Below are 24,498 nucleotides of genomic sequence, written 5' to 3'. Positions count from 1 at the left end.
CACGATATTTCGCATAAAGCATTTTTTGTTAAACATAACTTCACTCCTTCTCGCTCTATCAAACTTTATTTGAATCTGTTTACTCAACTTTATTACCTGTATACTTAGGTGAAGCGTGTGCACTGTGTACGCACCCACAACCTGCACTACCCTCCTCTACTCTTTTTTGCAGCCATTCCAACAAACTGAGCGCAGTCAACTTACACTAAAAGCACCCCAGAGTTGATATGTTAAGGGCAATTTTGTGGAGAGGGACCAAGAATTCCATCAGGTGCAGGGCGAAGGTAGCCATAAAATCGGCGTCTTCCACCTACAATAAACTTGCCATGTTATACAATAGCGTTAGAGCAGTGAAGAAAGATGATGCTGCTCTTGTCAAATTTGCTCACAGCCCCACCAGCAAGGAAATTCGGAGAGCACGAAAGAGACCGAGAGCATTCTGCGGGTTTTGTATTTGCAACTTTCACGGCTTACTGCAATCGAAGTGCATTCACAAACATAGGAAGCACAGACACAAAGTATTTTCGAAGGAACCAAAAGAATGGACACGGTGCTCAAAGAAGACATCAATAGAGGAAGATCTCAGTTTGGCAACAAGGTGGGATAGTGAGGTTGCACGTGAATATCTACCGGCTTATCCACCTTTGCTTCTAGAAACGGATAGCCAGGCATCCATGGTAGACGAATACTTGAAGCTTCTCCCAGAATCATGCTTTTCGAATGGAAAGAGGACCTTTTATCCTCCCCCTCGCGCAGTTGTACCAGTGTCAATTAGAGAGTTGTTGTGCAAGCTTCGAGCACCAAATCCTTATACAATGGGTGCTCTCACATGGGGTAACGAGGATGGAGACATGAATCAGAATGAGCTCTTTAAATATACCATCAAGAGAAGTGACCCGGAAGAAACAAAGAAGAAAACTTTTTTTTGCCCTCACAGGGAACCGTTGTTGATATCAAGAACCTTATCTTGCAAGCATAACGAAGTGGTAAACGATGAGGAGAAACGAAGGAAACAGAAGATAGATCTCAAATTTGGATATTTCATTGATGAAGACACCTCGAGATGGTTGAACTTACAAAAGGTTAAATCAAAAGAATGGGAAATTGAAACCTTGCGCAAATACCATGCTCAGGCTGAAGCCAAGGTCAGAGCAGCTTGGATTGAGCCGATAGATCACAAAGAGAATCTTGTTTTATACTCAACCTTTCCAGAAGAACTACCACTTTGGTACCATCTTTTGGCACATCATCTCGAGCCACAACCATCGTTCTCAGTCTTAATGACACTAAAAAGCTATTCTAAGAGATACAGAGAGTGGAAGAAAATATCAATGCTAATTCTCTCAATGGTTCTTGAGCTCTGTAAATTGAAGGCAAGAAAGCTACTTGCTGGAACAAGCATATTTAGCTCCTATTTCCTTGGGAGAACTGTTGTAACTGATTCGGGACAAAATCAAAATCACTTTCTCGACAACCTTGACTGGTACACCCTTCCAGATATCAGTGGCGAGCCTGAAGTTAGAAAGTTCCAGAACATGAATAATTTTCCCAAAGAGGATAATACTATCCTCACAGCTTGGCCGCATTTCAGAAATCTGGGGGAAAAGGTTATCAGTAAACCATACGAGGGATTGCCAGAAAACAAACAGCCTTGCAGTTGTTTTGAAGTTCCGAAACATGCTTGCCTGGTAAGGGCTAAACGGAAAGCTGTTCCGTTCAGCCTGACGATACCCAAGTGGCAAGTTACTCGCTCTGTAGCCGTTATGGAAGATATGCGCCTTTTTGACATCGAACAATGTGATGACCATGTTGCACCAATTAATAGTGCCACTGCTGAAAACCCGACTTCAGAAGAATACCGCAATTACTTGTCAACCAAGAGACTGCCAAAGAGAAAGGCATTCTACGAGAAAATTCAAGAGAAGGTTGAGTCCTCCAAATTTGAGGAGAGGAAGGGGACGAAGCAACTTTCTCATCTTCAACAGCTTCGTGAGTCTCTTTCAAGACTTGCGTCTCAATTCAGACAGGGACCTTCCTCAGTATTCAAGCTTAACGAAGATGCCAATGATGACAATGCTGAGGTACATGATGACGCTTGTTGTTCTCGAAGCTACAATGATCATGCTACTAAATTTTCTATTCACAGCTCATCTGAAGTTGCCATGCTGATATTGAAGAGAATGCGTGAGAAATCCATGAACTTAGTGTTCAAGGTTACCTCCAAAGAAAGTTCTCAAGAAGCGGGACAAGAAAGCGAGGGTGCCAATTCACGAATCAGTACTTCTCTTAGTGATCAAAGTGTTTGCATTGAGAACCTTTCCACTCATAAAAAGGTCAACTCACATATGAGCAAAGCGAGCCTTTATCTCTTATCGTCTACGAAACTAATACATTCGATCCTCACGAATCGCAAGAACCTTCTTCAGTACTCAAAGGAACGAGAAAGCAAAAACACCAAACCTGCGCTGAAACTCACACCAATAACTTCAAATATACCTCAACCTAAGAACTATTTCTGTGGTACTCAAGGATTTCGTGGGTACACACTGTCACTTCCAATTGACGAAAATGATTTGTTCCTTGACACGTCGACGAGTGGTGCTCCTATAAAAGGTCTGCTTTGTTCGCTTGAACGTGAGTTTGGCTCTATTCCAGTGGTAAAAAATTTTGATGAAGAATCTAGACTGCCGGTAAAACTCAAAAAGTTTGTTTCATACATGAAAACAGCTTTATTTTGGGAGCTGAAGAAACAGTTATCGATAAATTGTGCGAGTTATCGAAGTAGGGGTCAATCTCAACCTTTGATGTTTGATGTCCTAAACAGCGGAGAATGTTTCAGCGATAAAATCATTCAAACCACGCCAGCCTCAATAGAAGAGAACAATATCGACAGTTTCACGAACACCACAATGGATTCACAGAAGAATTACTGCTTTTTGCATAGTTCGCCTCTTTTGTCGAGATGCCCTGCTGGTCATATAGATTCCAAGCATTGGGAACAATCTGAAAGCATCAGAAGCGCTGGAATGTTTATTCAACCCAGTCAACAGGCACTCATGACTATTGCTCCTGCAAAATTGCCCTCACTGGCACCTTCGCCACATGATGAGCTTAATGAAATAAGTCAAGAGACCACTTTTCATAATGCCGAAGCTGAAATATTATCGAAAGTTGCTCAGTCCTCAAGGGGTTATCCCCATTACAAGCTTGCTCATCACACAATGGCAGACCCCAAGACGAGTCAAGAGCAGACGCACATTAATGAAAATATTTTGCCCTTAAAGAAGGGTAAGGTCAATACAACAAACAAATACGTTGACATTTCAAAAAGAGAACATATCAAAACGGATCTGCCCACCATCGGCTTTCCAAACAAAATTAAAAGAGACTCACATTCCAGCTTATCTTCCTTTAAAAGCAATTTTCTTTTCCAAGAACAGATTCAAGCAATTGTTTTCAAGGCAACTGATTCCACCAATGAACTAACTAAGTCCCATGTTCACAACAATCCCCAAGAGGTAAAGCAGAGCAAAGACAAAATTTCATCGAAGCACGATGAGCAAAAAGTAGACAACATACAGAGAGTCACTTGTCAGCATCATCTTGAAAATGAGGATCTAAAACGCATCAAGGAAGTATTCGTATTTGCAGATGAAAACAGACTCAGTCTTTTTGAGAGCACAAATGACGAAGGCATCAACTTGCAACTTAACGTTCCCACCAAAGTGATGTCTACCTTTTTTAAACAAATTCTACTCCAACTGAAAATAAAGAAATACGAGGAAGTGAAACTTGCACTGCTCGAAGGCGAAACTGAGCTTGGGCTTGAGTATGCTTTTCAAATCTTGCCTTCTGAGTATAGGTATGAACTACAGGGACCACGAAGTGAGGAAATGTCCCTCCCATTCAGGATTTTGAGAGAAGATCCAATCAACTCACAAACCATTGACCTATTTGGTAGAAGAATCAAAAGCTTCACACATCAAGAAATCAGGTCATTAGTATTGGTTTTAAAAACCTTGCCATTTCCTTTCATTACGAATCTGTCTGCACTCATCTTGGAAGAACACTTACGTCGACATTTACAGTGAAGCAGATAGAGGCTTTCAAAGGTATTATCATGAATTGTATCAGAAAAAGCCTTATCAAAAGCCTATACCATTGCACTATCAAAAAAGCAAGAGATACTGCGATGAACCAATTCAAATTACCGCTTTTTTTCTAAGGCCGCAGTGAGCTCAAAAAGCGATGAAGAAGGCTGGTATGAATTATGGTCACAAAATGAGATCTCCCGAAGCAGGCGCTAGCTAACATGTTTGATGCCTATATCAAAAGAATGTTTACTAACTGCAAAAAAAGGCAATGCGGTATTCTCACATTAACGATAACACTAGCGAGCCCTAGATATTTGGAAAAGTAACGCACTGGGCCCTAATTGATGCAATGAAAGAAGATGTACAACATCTGCTTATGCTGTGTCAAAATTGCACAATATTCGCGAAACTTCGATATTGAGTTGTTGGTTTAACAAGTGTCTTTGTTACTCATTAATAACTATGGTTGCAAAGCCACAAGAGTCGTAACCACTCATCAAATCCTTCCGTACTATTATTGCTGCAATCGAAGTTCCCTCGCATTAGAAGAAGGTTCTGAGGTGCATCACTTCATTTTGTTCTGGTGTAAACGATCAGCAGCAATCTTCATTCGCTTACCCAACGTGGTCTCCTTCTTATAAGCGATTAGCTCTCTTGGAAAGAACTCACCGAGAGTTGACTGAGTTCCCTGTGCACGCTTCTTGTTCATATCTCTTATGAGAGGTAACATAACCTCATCTACTTTGGATTGGGACCATCCCACATTATACATGAGAAAAGACCTAATTTGATCCAAGTTGGGCACGCCCCACTTAAATTCAGTCTTATCGCGGTCAACATCGGGATGGGTGTATGCTCGAAATACTATTTCATCCGGGAAATTGCTAGGCAAAAAGAGTTTACCTTTTTTGAGTCGAGAGAGAAGGTTCCTCTTGATGGGAGTTTCAGCGTTATCCGATTTTCGTAGTTCCCTAGCATGTTCATCGAACCACTGCTTAAAACTCTTCAAGTTTCCAAATTCAGCCAAGATTTCCATGGCTAGCACCGGACCGATACCTTTGATACCTTCAGTATAATCACTGCCTAATAGTAATGCTAATTCGATAAGTCTTTCTTGAGAAAGTCCAAGCTTGTGTTCAATTTCTTCTTCAAAATAACATTCGACGTACTGCTTCTGATTGAACATATTCTTGTATATGCGACTACCACCAAATAGAAAGCAGTCACTATCGTCCGTGATAATGCCATCCACTAAGCCAAGTCTATAGAGCTCAGCGCACTGTGCTTCAGCTTCCATGGGAGCCGTTATGAATGGAATACCAAATCTTCTGAGAAGCTCTTGCACATCACTTATCATGGTTTGTGACACCTCATCAGAATCACGCTTAGCTTTCTGCAAACGCTCTTGATATAACTGCTCATCAGTAATCCTGGTGCTAGCAAAGACCGGAATCGGTTGTTTGCTTTTCATCTCGCTAGTGAACTCGGCATGGTGATCATCTTCCTCACGGAGTTGTTGAAGGAGGGACTCTTCCTCAGCCTCTTCAACTTCATAGTCAAACACTAATGGTTTGATCTTCCTTTGGGATTGCGTTTCTGTCGGTAAGTCCACATCTGATCGCAAAAATGCCTTTTTCTCGACTACATTTGGATCATTGTCCGATTCAATTCCTAAGATCTTAGGTTTCGTTGAGGGTGGATGCAGTTCTCTATTTTCAACATCCTGTTCAGAACTTTTGTCAGGGTTTTCAGCCTCTTTCTCAGTATGTTCAACAACCTCCAGGTCCGAATCCAGCCCATCTGACACCAGCACAGCGCTTCCTCGCTTCTGAATTAGGTCTTTAGCTTGCGACCACGAAATTAAACCTGCTTCTTCATCTTTGTCAGGTTGTGGGCCTACCTCTCGATCGGAAAAGAATTGATCACCTAAGTGAATTTTATCGACATGAGAAACATCTTGTTTGAACCAATTAGGAACAGGCTTCGAGATGTTCCTCTCCTTCTCTATAGCTTCAGTATGGTCTTCCTCTGATTGGGAGTCGAGACTTGTTATTTCTTTCAACTCATTTTGATGTTGAGACAGTCCTTCGGAACTATGGCCATCAAAAAGAACTGACAGTTGTAGATCGAAAGACTGTTCCTCTTCTTTCTTCTGCTCCATGTAAAGCTTTTTGGATTTCTCCACAGCTAACTTGAGGTCTCTCGTAGCCGTATCTGCAGATTTTGCCTCACCTTGCTCAGGAGCCTTATACATGTCATATATTGACTCAATTATTGCCTTATCCGCCTCGACACCATCTCCAGGTCTTCTGTCAACTTCCACATCTATTAAATCTTCATCACTATCAGAAGAAGGATCTCCCAAAAAAGAAGCCGTCTTCTTTTCAGAGCTTGGGAAGTCATCCACGTTCTCCTTCAAAGGAGAGTTGAGAGACTTCGAGACGTTCCCACTTTCGTCGAGTTCTATGAGGTCACCATTGTCGTCCTCCAATGAAAGTGTCCAACCGTCGTCATTTTTTATCAACGTATAGTGCCTGTCCTTATCACCTGCAATTCGTCTGGTGATATTACCGCTATCTTCTGACATACCACTCACCGTCATAAGTTTTTGTGTGTAGTAATTTCTCTTCTTCACCTGTTCTATTTGAAATCGAGAAAAGTCTTTGCTGTTTGGAAAAAGCACTTCTAATTGATCCTTTGTGTACCCCAACCTTAATCTGGAGCGTAGCCTCAAATGGGATAGTATCATGTACTGGGTTGCCAAAGGGAGGGCTGCAAATTCTTTTGATGAAGGATCAGCTGTATCGATATCAATTCCGTCGACAATGCCGAAGTCAGCATCTTCGGTAAGCTCCTGAAATTCGGTTGCAGGCATGATCCTGTTATCATTCTTAGATACTTTGAACTGTTTTATATCAGGAAGGTGATAATCATCCTTTTTAATAAACTTTTTGTTAGGGGAGCTTTCTGCTGACGAGATGAGTTGTGCACTGGGATTTTGCGAGGCGTGATGATCCGGGTGAAGTATCGGCATGTCCTCCAAATACTTGATATCAGATTCAGTCTGATTAGATTCTTCGGCTAGAGCTCGTTTCTTTTTCTTTGAATTTGAATGATTTTGTCTCGTGCCACTTTGCAATTGTATGGCAAGTAACCTTTGTGCTGTCATCGTGGCATCCTGCTGATTTTCTTGCCTTCGTTCAATTCTTTGCTGAATGACTCGCTTTTTGAGCACAGGAGCACCACCGTCGAATACAAATATGGGATAGATACCGTAGTAAAGGAGCTTGCAAATCCTGCGGAAGAACCCCACGATGTGTGACTGGGAAAGTGAATTGCCATCCTTATCTCTAACGGCTTTGAGGAACTGATAGATCCATATAGACGCATCCACAGCAAGCCTCTTACGGGAGAGGGATTCTAACTTCACGGGGCGAGCAGTGGGTCCCACAATATCCCAGAGCGAAGTAACTCCCATTTCTGTCTTCGAATCTCAAAGAATAGAAAGAAATAGTGATTGGAGAGTACTTGCTTGTACCACCCTGCGAAATGTTCGCCATTGGTATCTTCGCAGAAATCCCCTGCGCGATGGACAGACTCAATGCAGAAGCGCACATAACCCCAGATTTCGCAGCCTGAAGGTTTGATGTTCATAGCATAAAGTTCAATCAGAGTAAAGCAGCTCAAATGCCTTCCTTCCTATTTTGAATCAATTGTGAGGTTCTACATCTTGAGGCAATGAAACTCTTCAATGAAGCGAGCTACGATACAGGTAAAGCCCAAGAATACGGTTGGGAGAGAAGTTGCTCGCGCAAAGTAGTAGCCATTTTGTAACGTTGGATAGTGAATTACATGTTTTGACACATAGAAGATTACAAGACAAACGAAATGACTGGTGCTATCTACAGTAGGAATACGGAAGGAAGCCTGTGTTAGACTCTTGTACGAGTCACATACCAAGCGTAAACGCTATCTCTTTAATCGTTGCAACGACACTATATTAGCAACCGAATTATAAAAAAGTGATAATCATGTCAAAGAATTAAATATTAAGAATGTTGCTTACAATTCGCCGTAGCTGAACTTGGCAAACCGAAGCTAGGCAGACCATGAACTCCAAGCAATTTCGTTCTATGAGAAACTCTTGAAGACTAGCCTCAACTATCGTGGTAACAGAACTGTAATCTGAACTTGCTCTTCTAGCACAAACAGCTTGACAAAACCAGACAGCACCCAGTACTAGTGACTTTTATGAGTTCAGTGGCTTGCTTATCTTTATGATCAACGCAGGTAAAGAGGCAGAAATGCACCTGTAAAAATTTTTGTAAACAAACTATATCCATACATCCAACTCATGTACAGTGTAGGAAACAGACTTGTCTGGTAGGCTTTCTATGCGTGGATAATAGGGCACCATAGCGTCGCTGTGTTGGATGTAGGCAGCGTCATACACTCTCCAAAATGGTGTCCTCACCTTTCTTGCAGCATGAAAGAGACCAGGCCATATGTAGTTCATGAAGATCCCCGGGCCAACGCTGATACGAAGAGCATCAATGCACTCTATAATTCTGATGATGACATGGGGCGACAGTTCATACAAGTTTGGAAGAACAAGATTCAAAAAGTGGAGAAAGGTTTCCCCGTAATCATCATCTACTACACTAGCACAATTCAAAGCAAGGTGACGGACCACAACAGCAGCTATTTGTCGATGCACTTGATCACGATCTGTAAGAGCATTTTGGAGCAACGGCGTTATAGCAAAGAGGTAATCTCTCGACATGGATCCTTCAAGGTATTCAAACATAAAACTTAACGATTTCAAGATACCATTTTGAACATTTTTGTCGGGAAAGCTGTATTCATTCATCAAAGCCGGTAGAACTGTAAAAGGGACACACGTGTCTGCCACAATGCCGATTGCAACAGCAGTGCAGACTCGAAGCTGACGCTCTTGCACCCTAAGGTTATTGAGTAAGGTTGCCAACACGTCCTGAGGACCGATCGCATTCGCGATATGGCCGAACGTCGCGTTTGCTGCCACTCTGATCTGTTTTCTTTGGCTTTTCAACATATCCAAGAGATCAAATGATACTCTCATCCATTCTTTGGAGTTTATGGATTCAGCACATGTGCGCGCAATGAATCCCACAAGTTTGATGCAATTCTCTTGAACTTTCTCATGACGGTTCTTTAGAATGGGTGTAAGTGTGGGAAGAAGCGTACTTATTGAGGGATTATCCAAATTTTGCAAAGTATCCTTTCTAAAGGTTCCAATGCACGAGTGAAGAGCTCCGATGATGGAGCCCAACACTTCGGGATACACTTCACCAAGTGATTCGTACAAAAATAAGACTAGCTTTCTCATTGTCAAGCCATCATCATCGGTACAATCACTAAGAAATTGTGCAATAGAAGCCACTAGATCAGCTGCTTGAAGCCTAACTTCAGGTTCCTGGTTCTTCATTCTGAACAACACAGTACTTAATAAAACTGTCACATGAGGCTTGATTCTGCTTTGAAGTGCTTTACAGATCGAAAATATTGCGGATTGGTAGATTCTTTTAGGTTGACTTTGTTCCTGAAAAGCGTATAAAGCAGCGTCAAGTAAAGTTGTCTCAGTTCGATCCAGTAGTTCAATGAACGCTCGAGGACTCGAAGCTGCCAACTTGGAAAGTGCCTCAACTGACATTCTTCGAAGATTCTCGTTTGCATTCTTTGCAAAAGGGATGAGCATCTCGACTGCTTCCGTTATACTTAGCCTTTGTGCTAGCTCACAAGTAGCGTCAATGACCAAACGACATAACTGCGCGGAGTCCAGAGCCACCTTTCTTGTCCAGAAGTTAAGGAAAAAAGGTTGGAGAATCAGCTCAACATAATCTGGAATTGATGATCTCGATACAGGCAAACGCAAAAGTGTACGTAAGATCGCTCTCTTCATGTCGTCATCCGGGGATCTAAATTCCCTTGTCAAGACATGTAGGAGGTCATGTAAGTAGAAGTTAGTGTACTCTTCGTAAGATGGGTTGTGGTTCATGAGAGCTATAAGGGAGCCCAACGCTCTTATAAATGCTGCAAGGCCCCTTCCTCTGTGCTGTTTCAAGCCGCTTCTTGCTGTCTCCAATATGCTTTCGAATGAATCTATACCATAAGGATAGACACTGTCTGCTAGTAGGGAAAAGGTATTCGCAGTTGCGACTCTTACTTGTAGAAGATCATCTTCCAAAGCTGGGTGGAGCACTTCAACAAGTTGTGGAAGGTATGGCAAGATGGATGCGCCATTACCGCCACCGAGAGTGAAACAAAGATTGTGAATGATTCGGATCCCAGTATGACGAGCCTGTGGAGATTTCTTGGATTTGATTACGGCCTTGACAAATGGTAACACTTTCAACAAACCTAAGGTTTTCGCAACTATTCCAAATACACGAGCAGTTAAGTTTCTTACGAACTCATCACTATGATCCAAATCTGGTCTTAATGATGTGATGATGTTTGCCAAGCCTGCTGATCGTGATACAGCCGCGATTATGTCTCTTGCTTCTAGTCGAAGTAAGATGTCCTCGTCCATCAAAAGGGGACTTACAGCTGCCACTATTTTATGAGTATAAGGTTTTATCTCAGAACCTAGTTGATGTACTGCCCTATCAATGAGTTTTGCTAGTATATGTCTTTCCATGTCTTCAAGGTCTGGCTCGAGCATCAAAGGAAGGATGACGCCAAATATCACCTCTGGTCCAACTTCACTTACGTGGGATGAGAACCAGCGCATGGCTTTCTTTCTCATTTGTGGGGATCCCCTCTTAGCCTTCAAAACAATATCCATAAGTTTGTACCGCTTCTTGTCCTGTAAAAGCTCCAAATCCTCAATATCAGTTTGCAACAAAAGTGAGAAATGTTTCACATCTTCTTTCTTTAAGGGTATTCCTTGGTACTCAGGGGCTGTGTCCCTTGAGAGTTGCAAGTCAAGACCTGTGACTTCTGGTGGGGGTACGTACACCTGGACAGTAGCCACATGCTTTTTTTCGTTAGCTAAGTTTGCTTTGATATACCCAGCCGGTAGAAGCCTCTCTAGAATATGATCAGTTAGAGCTAAAGTTTTTGAAGAGTCGGATGTTCCGCCTTTTTTTGATGTGAAGTCGATCATTGCATCTGTGAGGACCTGCCTCTTAGGTAGAGGCTCATCATTGCCGCTATAATCGTTATGTTGCCTCTTAAGTCGCTTCTTCTCTCTAAGGTTCGATATAGCTTCCATTTTATCTTTGTAAGTCTCCTCCTTTTGAAAAATTAGTTGTCGTGTGTACGCCCGTTGACGATAGTCATGTTTTATTATCTGAAGATGCTTTTCAAAATAAGTATCTTCATGACTCAACTGTGCTTGCTGAGTATAATTTTCGGAAAGGATCTTTTTCGGCATGAGTTCAAGGGCTGGATCGAGAGCCTCCGGTTATCAGAGGTGTAAACTGTGTCTAAGATATCGCTTGCGGGACAAAAGGTCTAACAAGCCAGATATTATCAGGATAGAGCAAATGAAGTCTTCCTGGATTAGTTATTCGCGACAACTTGGGAAAGATGATGTATTGCTGTAATCTGTGCAGTGGTTGAACAAGTATGTGGTTCTGTTCTGCCGTTTCCTACATATGAGCTTCATCGGACTCAATGGCGCAGGTATCTTACATTGTGGGAAGATCTAGGAGGCGAGGAGGCATGTCCGTTCAAAACTCGGTGGTTCTTCTAAGTCGACATCTTTCATTGAAGGAGGTTTCTCCATTTAATTTAGTGGTTGACTCTCTTAACCAATCTGCCTATTATATCATTCAGGAGTTTGTTAGCAACGCAAACGCACCTGTGCTATTGCTCTCATTCGAGAATTCCCTCCCACCCTCTTGGGCAACAGAATTCATGGACTGCCTGGGGGCTCAATTGAAGGAAGTTATTAAATTCATTATTGATAGGTCCTCGAAAATACAGAAAAAGTTAGTCATTATTGACTCATTAAACTATATTCCTTGCGATGAGCTTACCTCATTTATGTCAAGCTTGGTGCTGCCTTTCAACACTGTGTTGGCAGTATACCACTCTAATTGCCCTTCCCCTCAATTGACAAACTATCCATCGCCACTATCGCTTCTCAACTATATTGCACTGGCTGCATTCTACGTGGAACCTGAAAATGTTGAGGATGAAGAGGACAATGAAACGTCAATCAACAAGCTCATACTCCCTATTCAGGGGACGTTGAACGGGCAAAAATTCACACTAAAAATGATAAAGAAAAAAAAGTCAGGAAAGGCATGGCAACATGAATTCCTGTTCGATCTGAAAATGCACTCGTACGTGCCACTTAGAAAAGCGAAAGGGAGTACAGAGGATGACGATGAGCTTCTCAAGGATCTCACAACATTTAATTTGGGTACAAGTTCTAAGCAAAGATTGGCAAAAGAACAGGTTGAGCTTCCTTTTATGGAAGCACAAGCAGAGCTTGGAAAAGTGGGAGGCGCGATTGTCTACCAATTCGAGAAGGATGATGATTACGATGAGGAGGATCCATACGAAGATCCATTTTAGGTGTTGCAAATTGTATAGATAGAAAGAAGCATCTACGTACATAAACTAGCACATTTACAGGCTGCATTGATGAATGAAAATTTTGAGCATTTGTATTAGTGCAAGAACATAGAAAAAAAAAAAAGAAGCCCGATGCGGGGCTCGAACCCGCAACCTTTTGATTGACCTGATATAAGAGTCAAATGCTCTACCGATTGAGCTAACCAGGCTTCGGAGGTACAATTATGTGCTCAGAGGTACTACTCATAAAGATAACTCAAAGCGAAAAATATCATCTTTAAGATCTTTAATCTTCAAGCAGAACCTCAAACAGCGTCTTGAGACAACTTTTGTAGGTGATCCTGGGTGTCCAAATCGGCCTTGTTCACCAACTCCCTGCTGTATATATACCTGTGATCGTTGTACCAGGTTACAGCAGTCAGAGGATCCGGGTTGCTCCATCTCAAAACTCATAACCTGATGAACGCCATTGGGCACAACGCCTATGGCTTCACAAATTTACACAGAATTTGCGGTTGTCAGACACTTTGCCTGTCCAAGACACCTCTTACAAAGATTATCAAAACTCAGTGTTGTCAGGACGCTTAATCGCCGTCCAAAATGCCTCACAGTTCTACTTAAAAGAATGTCGTTAACGGCCGCCAAATCTATAAAAAAAAGTATAGGTTTTAACGTACGAGGTCCGAGGTGTTACGTCACACATAGTAGCTTTTGACATACTTTATTGCCTTGGTCGAGACTAGGTGCTACAGTACTCTGGAGACTTATATAGATTCGATCACCACTGCCGTAGAATTGTAGGGCTCTTAGACCGAAGTACGGAAAGATCGGGACATTCATGACTCTCCCTACTGGTATTTTCCCGTGGTCATAACACTAGGTTCGTGTTTCGTCGTCGTCTTGCAAGGACGTGTCTCCAAGACGTCTTCGTAAGCATCGCCTTTCTTCAAAGTTATACAACTCTACACCACGATTCATAGTTTTTAAGACAACTTCGATCGGAAATACCGAAAAAGCTGAAGGTAGGACTGAAAATTATACGTAGATTGATTTCCACGTAGTCAATCTGAGTTACTCGGAGAATCAGATCCTAACTTCTATGTTTGAACCATACCAGACGCTACCACATTCCTCAGGGCTGTCTTCAATTGAATCTATACTCGCCATGTCTTTCAGCACAGGGGCCGCAAGCATCGTTGAGAGTGAGAAAAACCAAAGAAAAAAAAAAAAAAAAAAGTCATAAAACAAGTATGAACTTGATCAGCTCATAATTGCAATAGTGGAAGCTCAGCGATAAAAATCAGGCTTTGACGTGTTGACGCCATATTCGTTTAAAGCATTGCTCAAGTCCTCCATTGTGAGCACGATTTTTCCCTGCTGATGCCCAGCATTAAAGTGCAGCTGAGGCTGCAGCTGCTCAGTATTCTCAACGTTACCACTAGCGGCACTATTCTGCTGATTTGCAAATTGTTGTCCTTGTAGAAGCTGTTTGGCTCTTACTTGCGGGTTGGAAGAGTTGTAAACAGCTGATGAGCTTCTGATCCTAGAGTATTCATAGGCATCTTGAGCTATGTCTGAAACAAACTTTTGGGTAGCGAGTGCAAGTAACCTCTTGACTCTGATGTCTGTAGTCTCAAAGCCATTTCTCGCTAGGTAGTAATCTGTTACTCCGTCCGGTATGATAGGCAGAAAATCGCCTGTCATTAATTCAAGCATTTCTTGTAAGGTTTTATCCTTTCTTGTGAGATTAGGAAGATCGTGCGAGGAACCGCTGGGGAGAGAAGTTTCCACCTGCGGAGCATCAGAGGTTTTGGCTCTCTCGTCACCTTGCGACGAAGATGCCATGTCGACATCGTTGAACTCTTCGTCTAAATCCTCATCTCTAGCTTCGATTTCATCACTATTTAGACCTGATTCTTTCGTCATTATCGTTTATGTAAAGTCAGAGAAGATAAATGTTGTAGATGTTAGCGGGAATGGTTGTTGCGTTTTGTGTACACTACTGGAAATACCTCCGGTGTTTAACCGGTCAAGTGAGCATTGCGTGTGCTACCCAGATGAGAATAAATGTGTAGAGTTTTCAATGAGATAGCTAGCTGAGTTCAGTTTACTGTGATAGATTTTACGTACGTTTGTGTGTGACTCAAATACGTCGTAAATGAGGCAATACTAACCTGTACCCAGGACAGACTTGAACAGTAGATGTCAATGGTGAGGTGTAAGGGTTTTAAGCACTATTAGTCAATTCTGATGATTAGCCTTCCAACGTAAAAGGGCTATGGACAAGAGATCGTTACTTATTAATTTTATTTTATGTGATTCTGAGAGCTAGAAGCAAATAATCTACAATAAGCGACACCAAGTCAGCTCTTTAGTTGAGCCTTTTGATCCCAAGTTCTGACCTCTTGAGCGCTATAAACCAAGCGAGTTAATAGTATACTTCGCACCTCCCGAAACCCTTTCAATCCCATGATGGAAAACCCTTACGAGTCCCTTACCTTTGGAAACTCTCTCTCCTTGAGAGTGGATGGTGCCATTGGCACTATGTCCCTATCACCTAATGGAAGAGACGCAGTGTTGGCAGGGCGTAAGGGACTCTTCATTATTGATCTAGATGATCCTTTCAAAGCACCTCGATGGCTCCATCATATTACATCGTGGGAGGTCGCTGATGTGCAGTGGTCTCCTCATCATGCGCTGAAGCCATCGTGGTGTATATCCACGTCGAATCAGAAAGCTCTTTTGTGGGATTTGGCTCGGCCGTCGAGTAATGCAATTGCCCACGTTCTTCATCGCCACACAAGAGCAATTACTGACATAAATTTTCACCTGTCAGATCCTGAAATCCTCGCTACATGTTCTATTGATACGTTTGTGTATAGCTGGGACATGCGCTCTCCCAGAAGACCAGTCGGCAAGTGGGCTGAATGGAGAGCTGGCGCTACGCAAGTCAAGTGGAGTCAGAGTAATCCATATCAATTAGCTTCAAGCCATGATCATAGTTTCTTTGTTTGGGATACGAGAAATGGAGCTCTTCCGATCTTGAAAGTCGAGAGTGCTCACAGGGGAAAGATCAATGGACTTGACTATAGCAACGCAGATGACAAGCTTACAACATGCTCCAACGATGAAAGTGTTAAGATATGGGATATAAGTCGGCCTAGCAATACGACTATCCGCCCTTCGGTTGTGATGAAAGCCAATTTCCCGATTGCAAGAGCTCGAAGCTTGCCTTTTGGCAAGGATAGCTGTTGCGGCATCATGCCCTTACGAGAGGGTGGAAATGCCGTGCACATCGTTAATTACCAGGGTGCATTGGAGAGGCATGCCTCTACAGGCGAGACAGTCAACCTTGACGTAGTGGCTGACTATTCATTTCGAGGGCACCAAGGTCCTATTAAGGACTTTTTATGGAGAACTTTGAGATCAAACTATCTTGGCTTTGAGAACAAGCATCCTTGGGAAAAGTACCAGCTTGTAAGCTGGTCTTCCCAAGATTACGACCTTAAGTTATGGCCACATGACGACCAAATCTATGAAATCGCGAATTATAATCCTCAGCATCAAAAGCTCTTCAGTTCCTTACTCAGAAGTGCAGGTGGGTCAGACTCTGAAGAGCATGGGGCAATGAGTCGCGCAGATTCACCTGATATTGAGTTGGACGAGGAGCCATTGTCCAAGAGATCAAATTTTTATGGATACAATACGTATTGTACTGAACCCGCTCTTGGAATGAAGGAATACTCACGAGTGCATAATGGTGACTTGCTATCCTCAACTGCTTACTTTCAAATATTGCACTCTCAGGATAATTTACGAGGATCTAACCAACTTAATCATCTCGATTGGATCTCCGGTGTTCGCATGGGGAACCCTGGCGCTGGTCGTCAAGGCGCTCATGCACCAACAGGGCCATCGAATTTGGGTGAAGAGGTAAGTATTGTGGGTCACAAGTTTCCGAAGCTAAGATTCGAAAAAATCTCGGTCTCGACGGGCCATTTAGTCATGACATTAAAAGGACCGCTACCAAAAGTTGAGAAAAACGAGGGTAACGAAAACCTCGAGACACCAGAAGAGGGCAGTGCAACTGATGAGAATAGGACCAACGTTACTATTCCTAAAACTAGACCAAGTGTACAAAACTCAAACAGCTCTAATACTCAACAACAACTAAGCTTTCAAACCACTAGCTCGTCTCAAGTCTTGCGACCAGGCATTTCAGATGGGCCATTGCCACCTCCAAACACTGTCGCCAACAACGACGTGATAAGTGCGTCCAAACAAATTCAATCGGAGAGTTCAGATGCCCCAAGTGACACCAAAGGAGATAACGAGCAAAATCTTGCTTTCATAAGGCTAGAAATTCGTTTTCCTCTGAATTATCCTGCTCTTGAAGATACAAACCCCAAATCAGGCAAGTCCAAATCACTTTCAAAATACAAAAACAATAGGATACGATTCGACATCGAGGAGACACACGAAATTACGAGCAAGATAAAAACCATAATGATTAATGGCTTGAATGAAATCGCCAACTTTTATTCGAACAAGTTCTCGAGATTCTGCCTCGAGCCATGTCTTAGGTACTTGATGGGAGACAAAATTACTTTAGATGAAACAGACATGATCAGAGAAGCCAATGAGATAAAGGAGGCCATATTGGATAACAATTCCGAGCTCATTGAGGTGGGAAGTGAAGGTTGGGCAGATGACTTGGTAAATCAGCATATTGCCGCTAGCACGCCTTCTTCAGATTTCGCTTTAGATGATGAGGAGGATGAAGATGCGGATATCATCCCGACAATAGACGATCGAATCCTGACTGATAATAGGGCGAGTGATGATGGCGCCGACGTCACAATGCTAGAATATTCATCTGAGATGACGAATGAAAGGGTAAAGCATGACACTACTCCTCTTCCTAAAGGCTGCGGCGCAGTTTGGTCTACACATGGTCACTTAGTCTGTTTTTTCATGAGAAAAGAGAATGAAGATGGATATAAAAGGCAGCCAGAATTCAACAAAGTGCACACTGATAATGATGCCTCTTCCGAAAGATTAATTATACGAAACGAATCAATTCCTGTTGACTCATTCGCTAGAGATTTATCTTGTGAGGTAAGCTCAGAGAGCCTGCTGAATGATGAGACATCTCTGCAAACATCCCTATCGTCGGATGAGAGTTTCAATAATGATTGGGATGACCTTCTTGAAAATGATATCCCCTCAAGAACTCGTATAAAAGGTATTTTCAAGGGCTCTATGAGAGTTGGCGGAAGAATCGACCCCCTGAGCGAACAGAGGTCTGACACGAACTTTACCCATAGCGCTGGTGGAACTGTATCCAACTACAAGTCCTCGACATTCGGGGATCATTCCACAAAAGGAAAGAAAGAGAAATCAATTGTCAGGAATTTCAGGAACATTGTTACAATCCTCGATTTTTCTGAGCTCATCTCCGACAAGTATGAGCTCGCTGCTTCTTATAAAGTGATGGGTGACTCAGCGGAAAAATTGGCTAAGCATAATAGTGATGTTGCCCAGTATTACGGCTTTCCTGAAATTAGTGATGTTTGGAAATTGTTAGCAATGATGCTCATGAGTAAGACTTCCACCGAGGATAGCTATGCTGAAAACCTTCACACACATATTGATTCTTTAAATGGTACATTCTGTTGGGGAAACCATCCTTATGGTAACAATTGGCTCATAAGAAAAATATTTGAATATTTTGAACATCACAACAACCTTCAGATGTTAGCAATGATGTCATGTGTGTTGCACGAGAGATCAACTGAAAAGGATGAAGAATCAGACGACTGCCCTAGGATACCAATAAAAATGAAATCTGCATCATCTACTCAGTTATTGCTCAAAAGTGGATTATCTAATTCGCAGTATCAACCCCTTGAAGACAATTTCTCTTCAAGTTTTCAGGAGCTTCTGAAAAAGCCTACAAAGAATAAAGCTGAACTGGGTAGTTTCAGAGACGAATATAGCGATTTGTTCGATCAGATTGGCGACAAAAGCGTCCCTAGACACCTTTTACGTAATGCCTCAGAAAAAAGAAAGATTTCCAACACTCAGACAGCTTCAGCAACATCTGATTGCACCCTAATTCCTGATCAAAACATCTACAAAAGGGGCAAATTTCCTGACAGCCCTTATAGATTTGCCGTTCGTAATCAAGGGGCCTCCATCAAGAGCTTCACAAATAGGAGGGGACCACTACTGCTATGTGGTAATCATTCTAAAGAGAGGCTTCGCCCGCCTCCCTCAGTCTCCATTGTAATGCACAATGCCGAATGTCTTGACATATTCAGCGATAGGTTTACATCTCCTTTATTAAGCACCATGGACGATAATGTACTTCACCACTACAGGGAGAGTTATGCTGATATGCTTCATGGATGGAGCTTACTATACAACAGAGCTGAGGTTCTTAAATTTAATCATTTTTCAAAGATGCAAGTTCCCGAAAAAAGCACATTCGAAGAATTTTATTGTGCTTTTGGCTTGAGGTTTAGAAAAGCATACAGTCTTTCCCAGCTGCTACTATCGCCTTTAACGCCTGTCCGCTCAGCCAGAAACAATGCTTGGAACACCAAAAAGCGAAACCTGCTTCAAACTTGCAGCTTGTGTGCAATGCTAGTCAACAAGCGTGCCATTGTGTGTCCAAATTGCGAGCATATATTACATTCAGCTTGCGCTCTCATTTGGTGGTCTGGAGAACAACTCGATGATATGGAGTGTCCGACAGGTTGTGGTTGTCGATGTTTACATCACAATCTTTGAAAGAGGTTAAGCTTCTCTTGTGATGACGATCTGATCATGCAATCTTTGATCCCATTCCTTTACTAACTTGTTCATGTACGCAGCCACATCCTCAGCGCCCGTGCTCTCAATCTCATCATGAGTAATGAATTCATGACCCCATACATCACTAGCAGATACCCACTTAACTGACTGATCTGCGCCATTTAATGCCACGCTTACAGGAGCGTTCGCTGCGGTATAACCTGAGATATTATGAATTCGAGAACCAAAAAGCCTTGCCATGTAGAATAATAACATCATTCCGTAGTAGGTGAAAAGATTAAGATATTGAAAAAAAGAAAAGCTAGTGAATATTCCAGGGTGAACGATGAACGTCGATATTCCATGCTCGTCCAAAAAATTCTTGTGTGTTCCACAGTGCAACAAATCCATTAGTCTCTTTGACCCCTCATAGGGTTCAGATGATTTGAGTAACTGTAAATCGTTGAATGACAAAAACTTTGGACTAGCCATGACCGATGAGATCCATATAACACGCCCTCCATCTCTCAAGAGGTGCTTGATCTTATGCAAAAAGAAGTATGGCCCGAAGACGTTACCTTGAAATACTAAACCCATGTTATCTGTCGACTTCACGCCAACCCTTTGCAACTTATAGGTAGGAAACGTAACAGCATCAATGATATTTGTAAGTACAGCCTTGGTCGCCTGGATCCAATCAATCCCATCGTAAACCCCCTGAGCAGCATTGATGAACACGAAGTCAATGCGGTCAAACTTTTTATCGAGAGAGTAGAACGCACTTAATGTTGAGATAATGTCGGTGAAATCCACTAGAAGGTAATCAAATTCTAATTCACCGGGCCTATTTGGATGGTTTGCTCTGCAGTAACTCTGTATATCGGCAATAACTTCTTTTATTCTAGGCAAGGTCCTTGAAGTAACAATCAAGGTCAAATTAGTGTCTTGCGGCAATTGATCGAGTAGCCTGAAAGCGATATTTATCCCCAAATTAGAGGTAGTTCCGGTGATTAGCGCAACCTTCCCACTTTTCATGCCTTGTTTTATTGAGTATGCTTGATCGCTCGTTCAGATTACTATTAAGCGAAAGATTTGGTGATGATCACGTGATCAATTCCACATGTTAGAGACCTAGGTGCTATATACAGACCACCTCTCTTTGAGGATTGTCACGAGCACAAGATGCTAGTCTCCACCTGGTCATTGTGGGGTATCTCCTAGATAAACAAGGATATACGGAGGCATATCTACCCTTATATTATGAATAAATTCAATTCTACTTACTAAGAATTACCTACCAATATACGTAAGTCCACTCCTACGTTGACGTATCACAAATGTCTCTGGATTCTGCAGCTGAGGGCGCGCCCGTCGTTGTACACCATATCGTAAACGCAGGTCGCTGATTTTGTTCATCCTCATTAGACTACCTTTGCTGGACTCGTTTTACTTCTTTTGCCTTTGAAATATTGCCTCATTGAAAGAAAGCGTTATTCGTTATTAATAATAGTAACAAAGAAAGAAATAGGAGAAGGAAAAGAAAAAGTAAAGGGAAAATAAATATTAATAAACATCAAAAAAAAATTAGCCGACAACTGCAGGACTCGAACCTGCGCGGGCAAAGCCCAAAAGATTTCTAATCTTTCTCCTTAACCACTCGGACAAGTTGCCTTATTCTTTCTCTACGACGGCAGTCTTTTGCTCATATACATAACATTAAACTGATCTTTCCTCTTCCAATTTTTTGACTCGGTCTTCCGTCCCAGTTTATGATGTCAAGAATCACCGAAAATGCGCCTGGTCGCTTTATTGGTTCATGAAGTCTATAAAAAAAAAAAAATGGTTCGTGATGTCTATAAAAAAAAAATTCGTTAAAATCGTCAGAATCACCTACAAAGGGCGAGGACAGCTGGGAAACGAGGGAGTGACACTCACAGAGCTCTTGACTCGAGATTTAAGGTCGGCGATGCGACGAGTTACTCCAATGGGTCAATAAACGCACACTTAATGACGAGTGGGAATTCATAGAATAGTCACGGCTGAAGTTCAGAGGGGACCATTCGCACCGCACGGTAATGGATTGACACTAGTTGAGGATATTAGGGGTTTTGTTTTCTATAATGATATAGTTTTCGAGTTAGTATGGAAGTGGCAACGCTGAAATCCTAACGCTCCTCTAATACTTGAGATCTATAAAAAAAAAGCGAGTTAGATCAGGTTTTCGGTCGTACGACTCCTATGGGACGATGACAGAAGCGCTGGCTTCCTGGGTAAATTTCTGGTTGACTCTTTGGCCCTGGGTCGAGTGCGGAGCCGGTCTATGTAGCATGCTACGTGGACGCTCGGGACTTACGACCTTGGCGACCTTCAATCAACGTGTTCGACAAAAAAGAAACTAAAGGGCGAAAGATGGGCGAATGCTTATCTTAGAGATCATTTGGAGTCTTTTGTAGCATAGAAACGGCTTCTTTTTAGCGATATGGAGTTGTGCTTTTTCAAAAGCCTGACGGTGTCAGGCTTTCCAATAATACTACAAAAATTGGAGAAAACAGAAAAAAAGTAGAATTCAGCAGCACTGTTCATCTCTTTACTATTGAGACTGTGAGAGGGATCTTTGACGAAGGCATAGATGACAGGTGTACTTTGCCATGCACTGTCATTTAGCAACAGTCAAGAATGATTCGATAATTTACTTCAGATGCTTCAACCAATAACAGATGGGAATGACGAAAAGACCATCATGTTTCGATTCAATGTATGCCTCGCTCTTCAAAATAAATTCATAGCACATTCCACTCTCAAGTTCATGATAGTCCTATCATATACCAAAACTTTGTGTTGATGCTACCACATTGCTGGTGCAGTTTGCCAAGACTTCGATGCAAGCAACTGCTTCGCGACGGTGCGTTTTGGCGCTTTACATCCCCCACCACGAAAATATCATCTCGCGAGACGCGCACAATAGCTGCGTGATAATAGCTTCTACGTCAATGGGAAATTGCTCATGCTTCTGTTGTGGAATCGAACCTACTTCCCAGTACAACAAGACCTAAGCAAAATGTGCACTTTTTGTCGGAAATTTTATAGAAAAAGGTTCCATAAGCGAATATATACGAAATATCAAGAGATAGTCTATGGCCTTTCACTTCCCTAAAACTCTCACGCAATAAAACTATGGTTGATACATGACTTCAACTTCGAAGAGTTCAAATTGTAGCAAAAAACAATTAAGAAAGTCAATACAGCTATAATATTAGGACGGCTTGATGTGCAAACTGTGCATTCCGGTGATTAACTATTGAATCCACCTGCTCTGCGCTACTTGATAACCCTGAGTTACTCAACCTCTCAGTTACAACGTATTGCTGTCTTTATTCAGGTACTCAAATCAAAAATCTGAAGTCCTCTTTTACCTCTGAACCATCATTGCCTTTACCCAATTCCTTCTCCCAGTTCATGGTGCCATTCTCTATTCTCTTGTTCAAAATCTGCAATCTCCATCTCAACGCAATAGCACACAAAATTGCAAGCCCAATGAAAACACAGTTACATGCGAAAGCTATAGTATACCGTGGTGCCGAGGAGGACGGATATAAGTATGCATTCCAAATCGAAGCTGAGTTAGACAAACAGTTCATCAAAGAAAGAGCAATGGCACGCTTTAATGGAGGACGTGGACAAGAGTTTGACATCCATGACAATATTGTTGTGAACGAGCAGTAGATTGCTGGAACCATGATCACCATAGAAAAGTACCTTGCCCCGATGTTGAGAGTCGAAACAGCTATAATAAATGCAATTAATGCAACAATTAAAGGAAGTACCACATGCCAGAATCTCTCCCCGGTCCTATCAGCATGAAGAGCCCAAATGAATGTGCTTATCACAGCAAGAATGTAGGGAGGTGCTGTCAAACATAATGTTATCACACGGTTGAAATCCAAAGTTTCCACGATAGAGGGAAAAAAATTCGTGACACCAGCAGCAGATACTAACCATGAGAGGATCCCACAACAAGCCCAAACTTTAATGTCGGAGACGGCCAATTTGAACGCGCCCCAGTATGACTCCTCGTTCGTCTCATCACTGTCATCTTGACCGGTTTCACATCTGATTTTGTACAATAGGACATCTTTCTCGAAATCACTCAACATTTTGGAGTTGTGAGGCATATCAGGTAACACAAAATACGCAATTGGTGCAATACCGACAGTTATGGCGCCTTCAATAATGAATAACCATCTCCAAGATCTCAAACCGTGAAGATTATCCATGTTATCGATAATTCCTGCTGCGATAAGACCCGAGAAGGCACCTGAAAGTAAAGATCCTGAGTACAACAACGAATTTCTGAAACCAAGCTGCTTTCTGGTGTACCAACAAGATAAAACATAAAGGCAACTGCCAAAAAATCCAGCTTCAACAAATCCCAAGATCAAACGAATTGCCAACAAGCCACCGAAACCTTGCACAGCTGCCGTGCAAGTCGACACAGTACCCCAGGCAGCCATAATGCCTGTAATAAAAATTGAGGGCTTCTTAAACTTGTTTAAGAACATGTTGGATGGAATTTGCATGAGAATGTAACCAACAAATAGGATCGATATACATGTCTGATATTGATTGCCTTTCAAGTTCAAGTCGTCTTCCAAGCCACCCAATCTAGCACTTGCGATGTTGTTTCTGTCGAGATAGTTGAGAATGTATAAGAGGACAAGCATAGGAATCAAACGCAAATCAACTTTAAGCGTAATTTTCCTGTGGAATTTATCGATCTCTTCGTCAGTATACTGCTGCAACAGATCTGGTTTCTCGACTGCCTTTCTGATTTTCAATTGGGAGCTGCTTTCAATATTAGACTCGATGTGAGCAATTTCAGCTTTCTCAACCTCGGCTTTATTATATTTATCCATCGTATGTTTGACAAGAGCGGTATTGAATTGTGGAAGTGACTAGACTGCAAAACCCTCTTTAAGCTAAAGAAGTGACTCTAGGTATCAAATGTGAAACCGAAAGGAGAAGAAAAAGAAATTAAAAA

At 42.1% G+C, this 24,498-nt stretch overlaps 8 protein-coding genes and 2 non-coding genes across 10 annotated transcripts; 3 read left to right on the top strand and 7 right to left on the bottom strand. All coding sequences in view use genetic code 12, as the record gives it.

The window, feature by feature from the left end:
- Positions 1-815: 815 nt before the first annotated feature.
- Positions 816-4,091, top strand: CJI96_0005278 (uncharacterized protein; the record flags this gene model as incomplete). Its single annotated transcript, XM_029036279.2, has 1 exon — positions 816-4,091. The coding sequence occupies one exon, from the start codon at positions 816-818 to the stop codon at positions 4,089-4,091; it is 3,276 nt and encodes a 1,091-aa protein (XP_028889170.2).
- Positions 4,092-4,659: 568 nt separating this feature from the next.
- Positions 4,660-7,572, bottom strand: RAD2 (ssDNA endodeoxyribonuclease RAD2; the record flags this gene model as incomplete). The annotated part of the gene is made up of 1 exon (XM_029036278.2): positions 4,660-7,572. The coding sequence occupies one exon, from the start codon at positions 7,570-7,572 to the stop codon at positions 4,660-4,662; it is 2,913 nt and encodes a 970-aa protein (XP_028889169.2).
- Positions 7,573-8,427: 855 nt separating this feature from the next.
- CJI96_0005276 (U2 snRNP complex subunit HSH155) lies at positions 8,428-11,349 on the bottom strand (the record flags this gene model as incomplete). The annotated part of the gene is made up of 1 exon (XM_029036277.2): positions 8,428-11,349. One exon carries the CDS (start codon positions 11,347-11,349, stop codon positions 8,428-8,430), a length of 2,922 nt encoding a protein of 973 aa, XP_028889168.2.
- A 776-nt stretch (positions 11,350-12,125) lies between these two features.
- CJI96_0005275 (Elongator subunit IKI1) lies at positions 12,126-12,662 on the top strand (the record flags this gene model as incomplete). Its single annotated transcript, XM_029036276.2, has 1 exon — positions 12,126-12,662. One exon carries the CDS (start codon positions 12,126-12,128, stop codon positions 12,660-12,662), a length of 537 nt encoding a protein of 178 aa, XP_028889167.2.
- A 126-nt stretch (positions 12,663-12,788) lies between these two features.
- Positions 12,789-12,871, bottom strand: CJI96_0005274. The gene has a single exon. It is a non-coding gene; the product is annotated as a tRNA-Lys (tRNA).
- Positions 12,872-13,949: 1,078 nt separating this feature from the next.
- On the bottom strand, positions 13,950-14,588 carry CJI96_0005273 (uncharacterized protein; the record flags this gene model as incomplete). Its single annotated transcript, XM_029036275.1, has 1 exon — positions 13,950-14,588. The coding sequence occupies one exon, from the start codon at positions 14,586-14,588 to the stop codon at positions 13,950-13,952; it is 639 nt and encodes a 212-aa protein (XP_028889166.1).
- Positions 14,589-15,131: 543 nt separating this feature from the next.
- Positions 15,132-19,457, top strand: CJI96_0005272 (uncharacterized protein; the record flags this gene model as incomplete). The annotated part of the gene is made up of 1 exon (XM_029036274.2): positions 15,132-19,457. The coding sequence occupies one exon, from the start codon at positions 15,132-15,134 to the stop codon at positions 19,455-19,457; it is 4,326 nt and encodes a 1,441-aa protein (XP_028889165.2).
- Positions 19,458-19,463: 6 nt separating this feature from the next.
- Positions 19,464-20,495, bottom strand: ERG27 (3-keto-steroid reductase; the record flags this gene model as incomplete). Its single annotated transcript, XM_029036273.1, has 1 exon — positions 19,464-20,495. One exon carries the CDS (start codon positions 20,493-20,495, stop codon positions 19,464-19,466), a length of 1,032 nt encoding a protein of 343 aa, XP_028889164.1.
- A 554-nt stretch (positions 20,496-21,049) lies between these two features.
- CJI96_0005270 lies at positions 21,050-21,131 on the bottom strand. The gene has a single exon. It is a non-coding gene; the product is annotated as a tRNA-Ser (tRNA).
- Positions 21,132-22,843: 1,712 nt separating this feature from the next.
- CJI96_0005269 (uncharacterized protein) lies at positions 22,844-24,373 on the bottom strand (the record flags this gene model as incomplete). Its single annotated transcript, XM_029036272.1, has 1 exon — positions 22,844-24,373. One exon carries the CDS (start codon positions 24,371-24,373, stop codon positions 22,844-22,846), a length of 1,530 nt encoding a protein of 509 aa, XP_028889163.1.
- Between the last annotated feature and the right edge of the window lie 125 nt (positions 24,374-24,498).

The sequence above is a fragment of the Candidozyma auris genome, chromosome 7 (genome assembly GCF_003013715.1).
Source record: "Candidozyma auris chromosome 7, complete sequence".
Lineage (NCBI taxonomy): Eukaryota > Fungi > Ascomycota > Pichiomycetes > Serinales > Metschnikowiaceae > Candidozyma > Candidozyma auris.
Note: the sequence above shows the minus strand (reverse complement) of the source record. Positions and strands in the feature narration are given on the sequence as shown.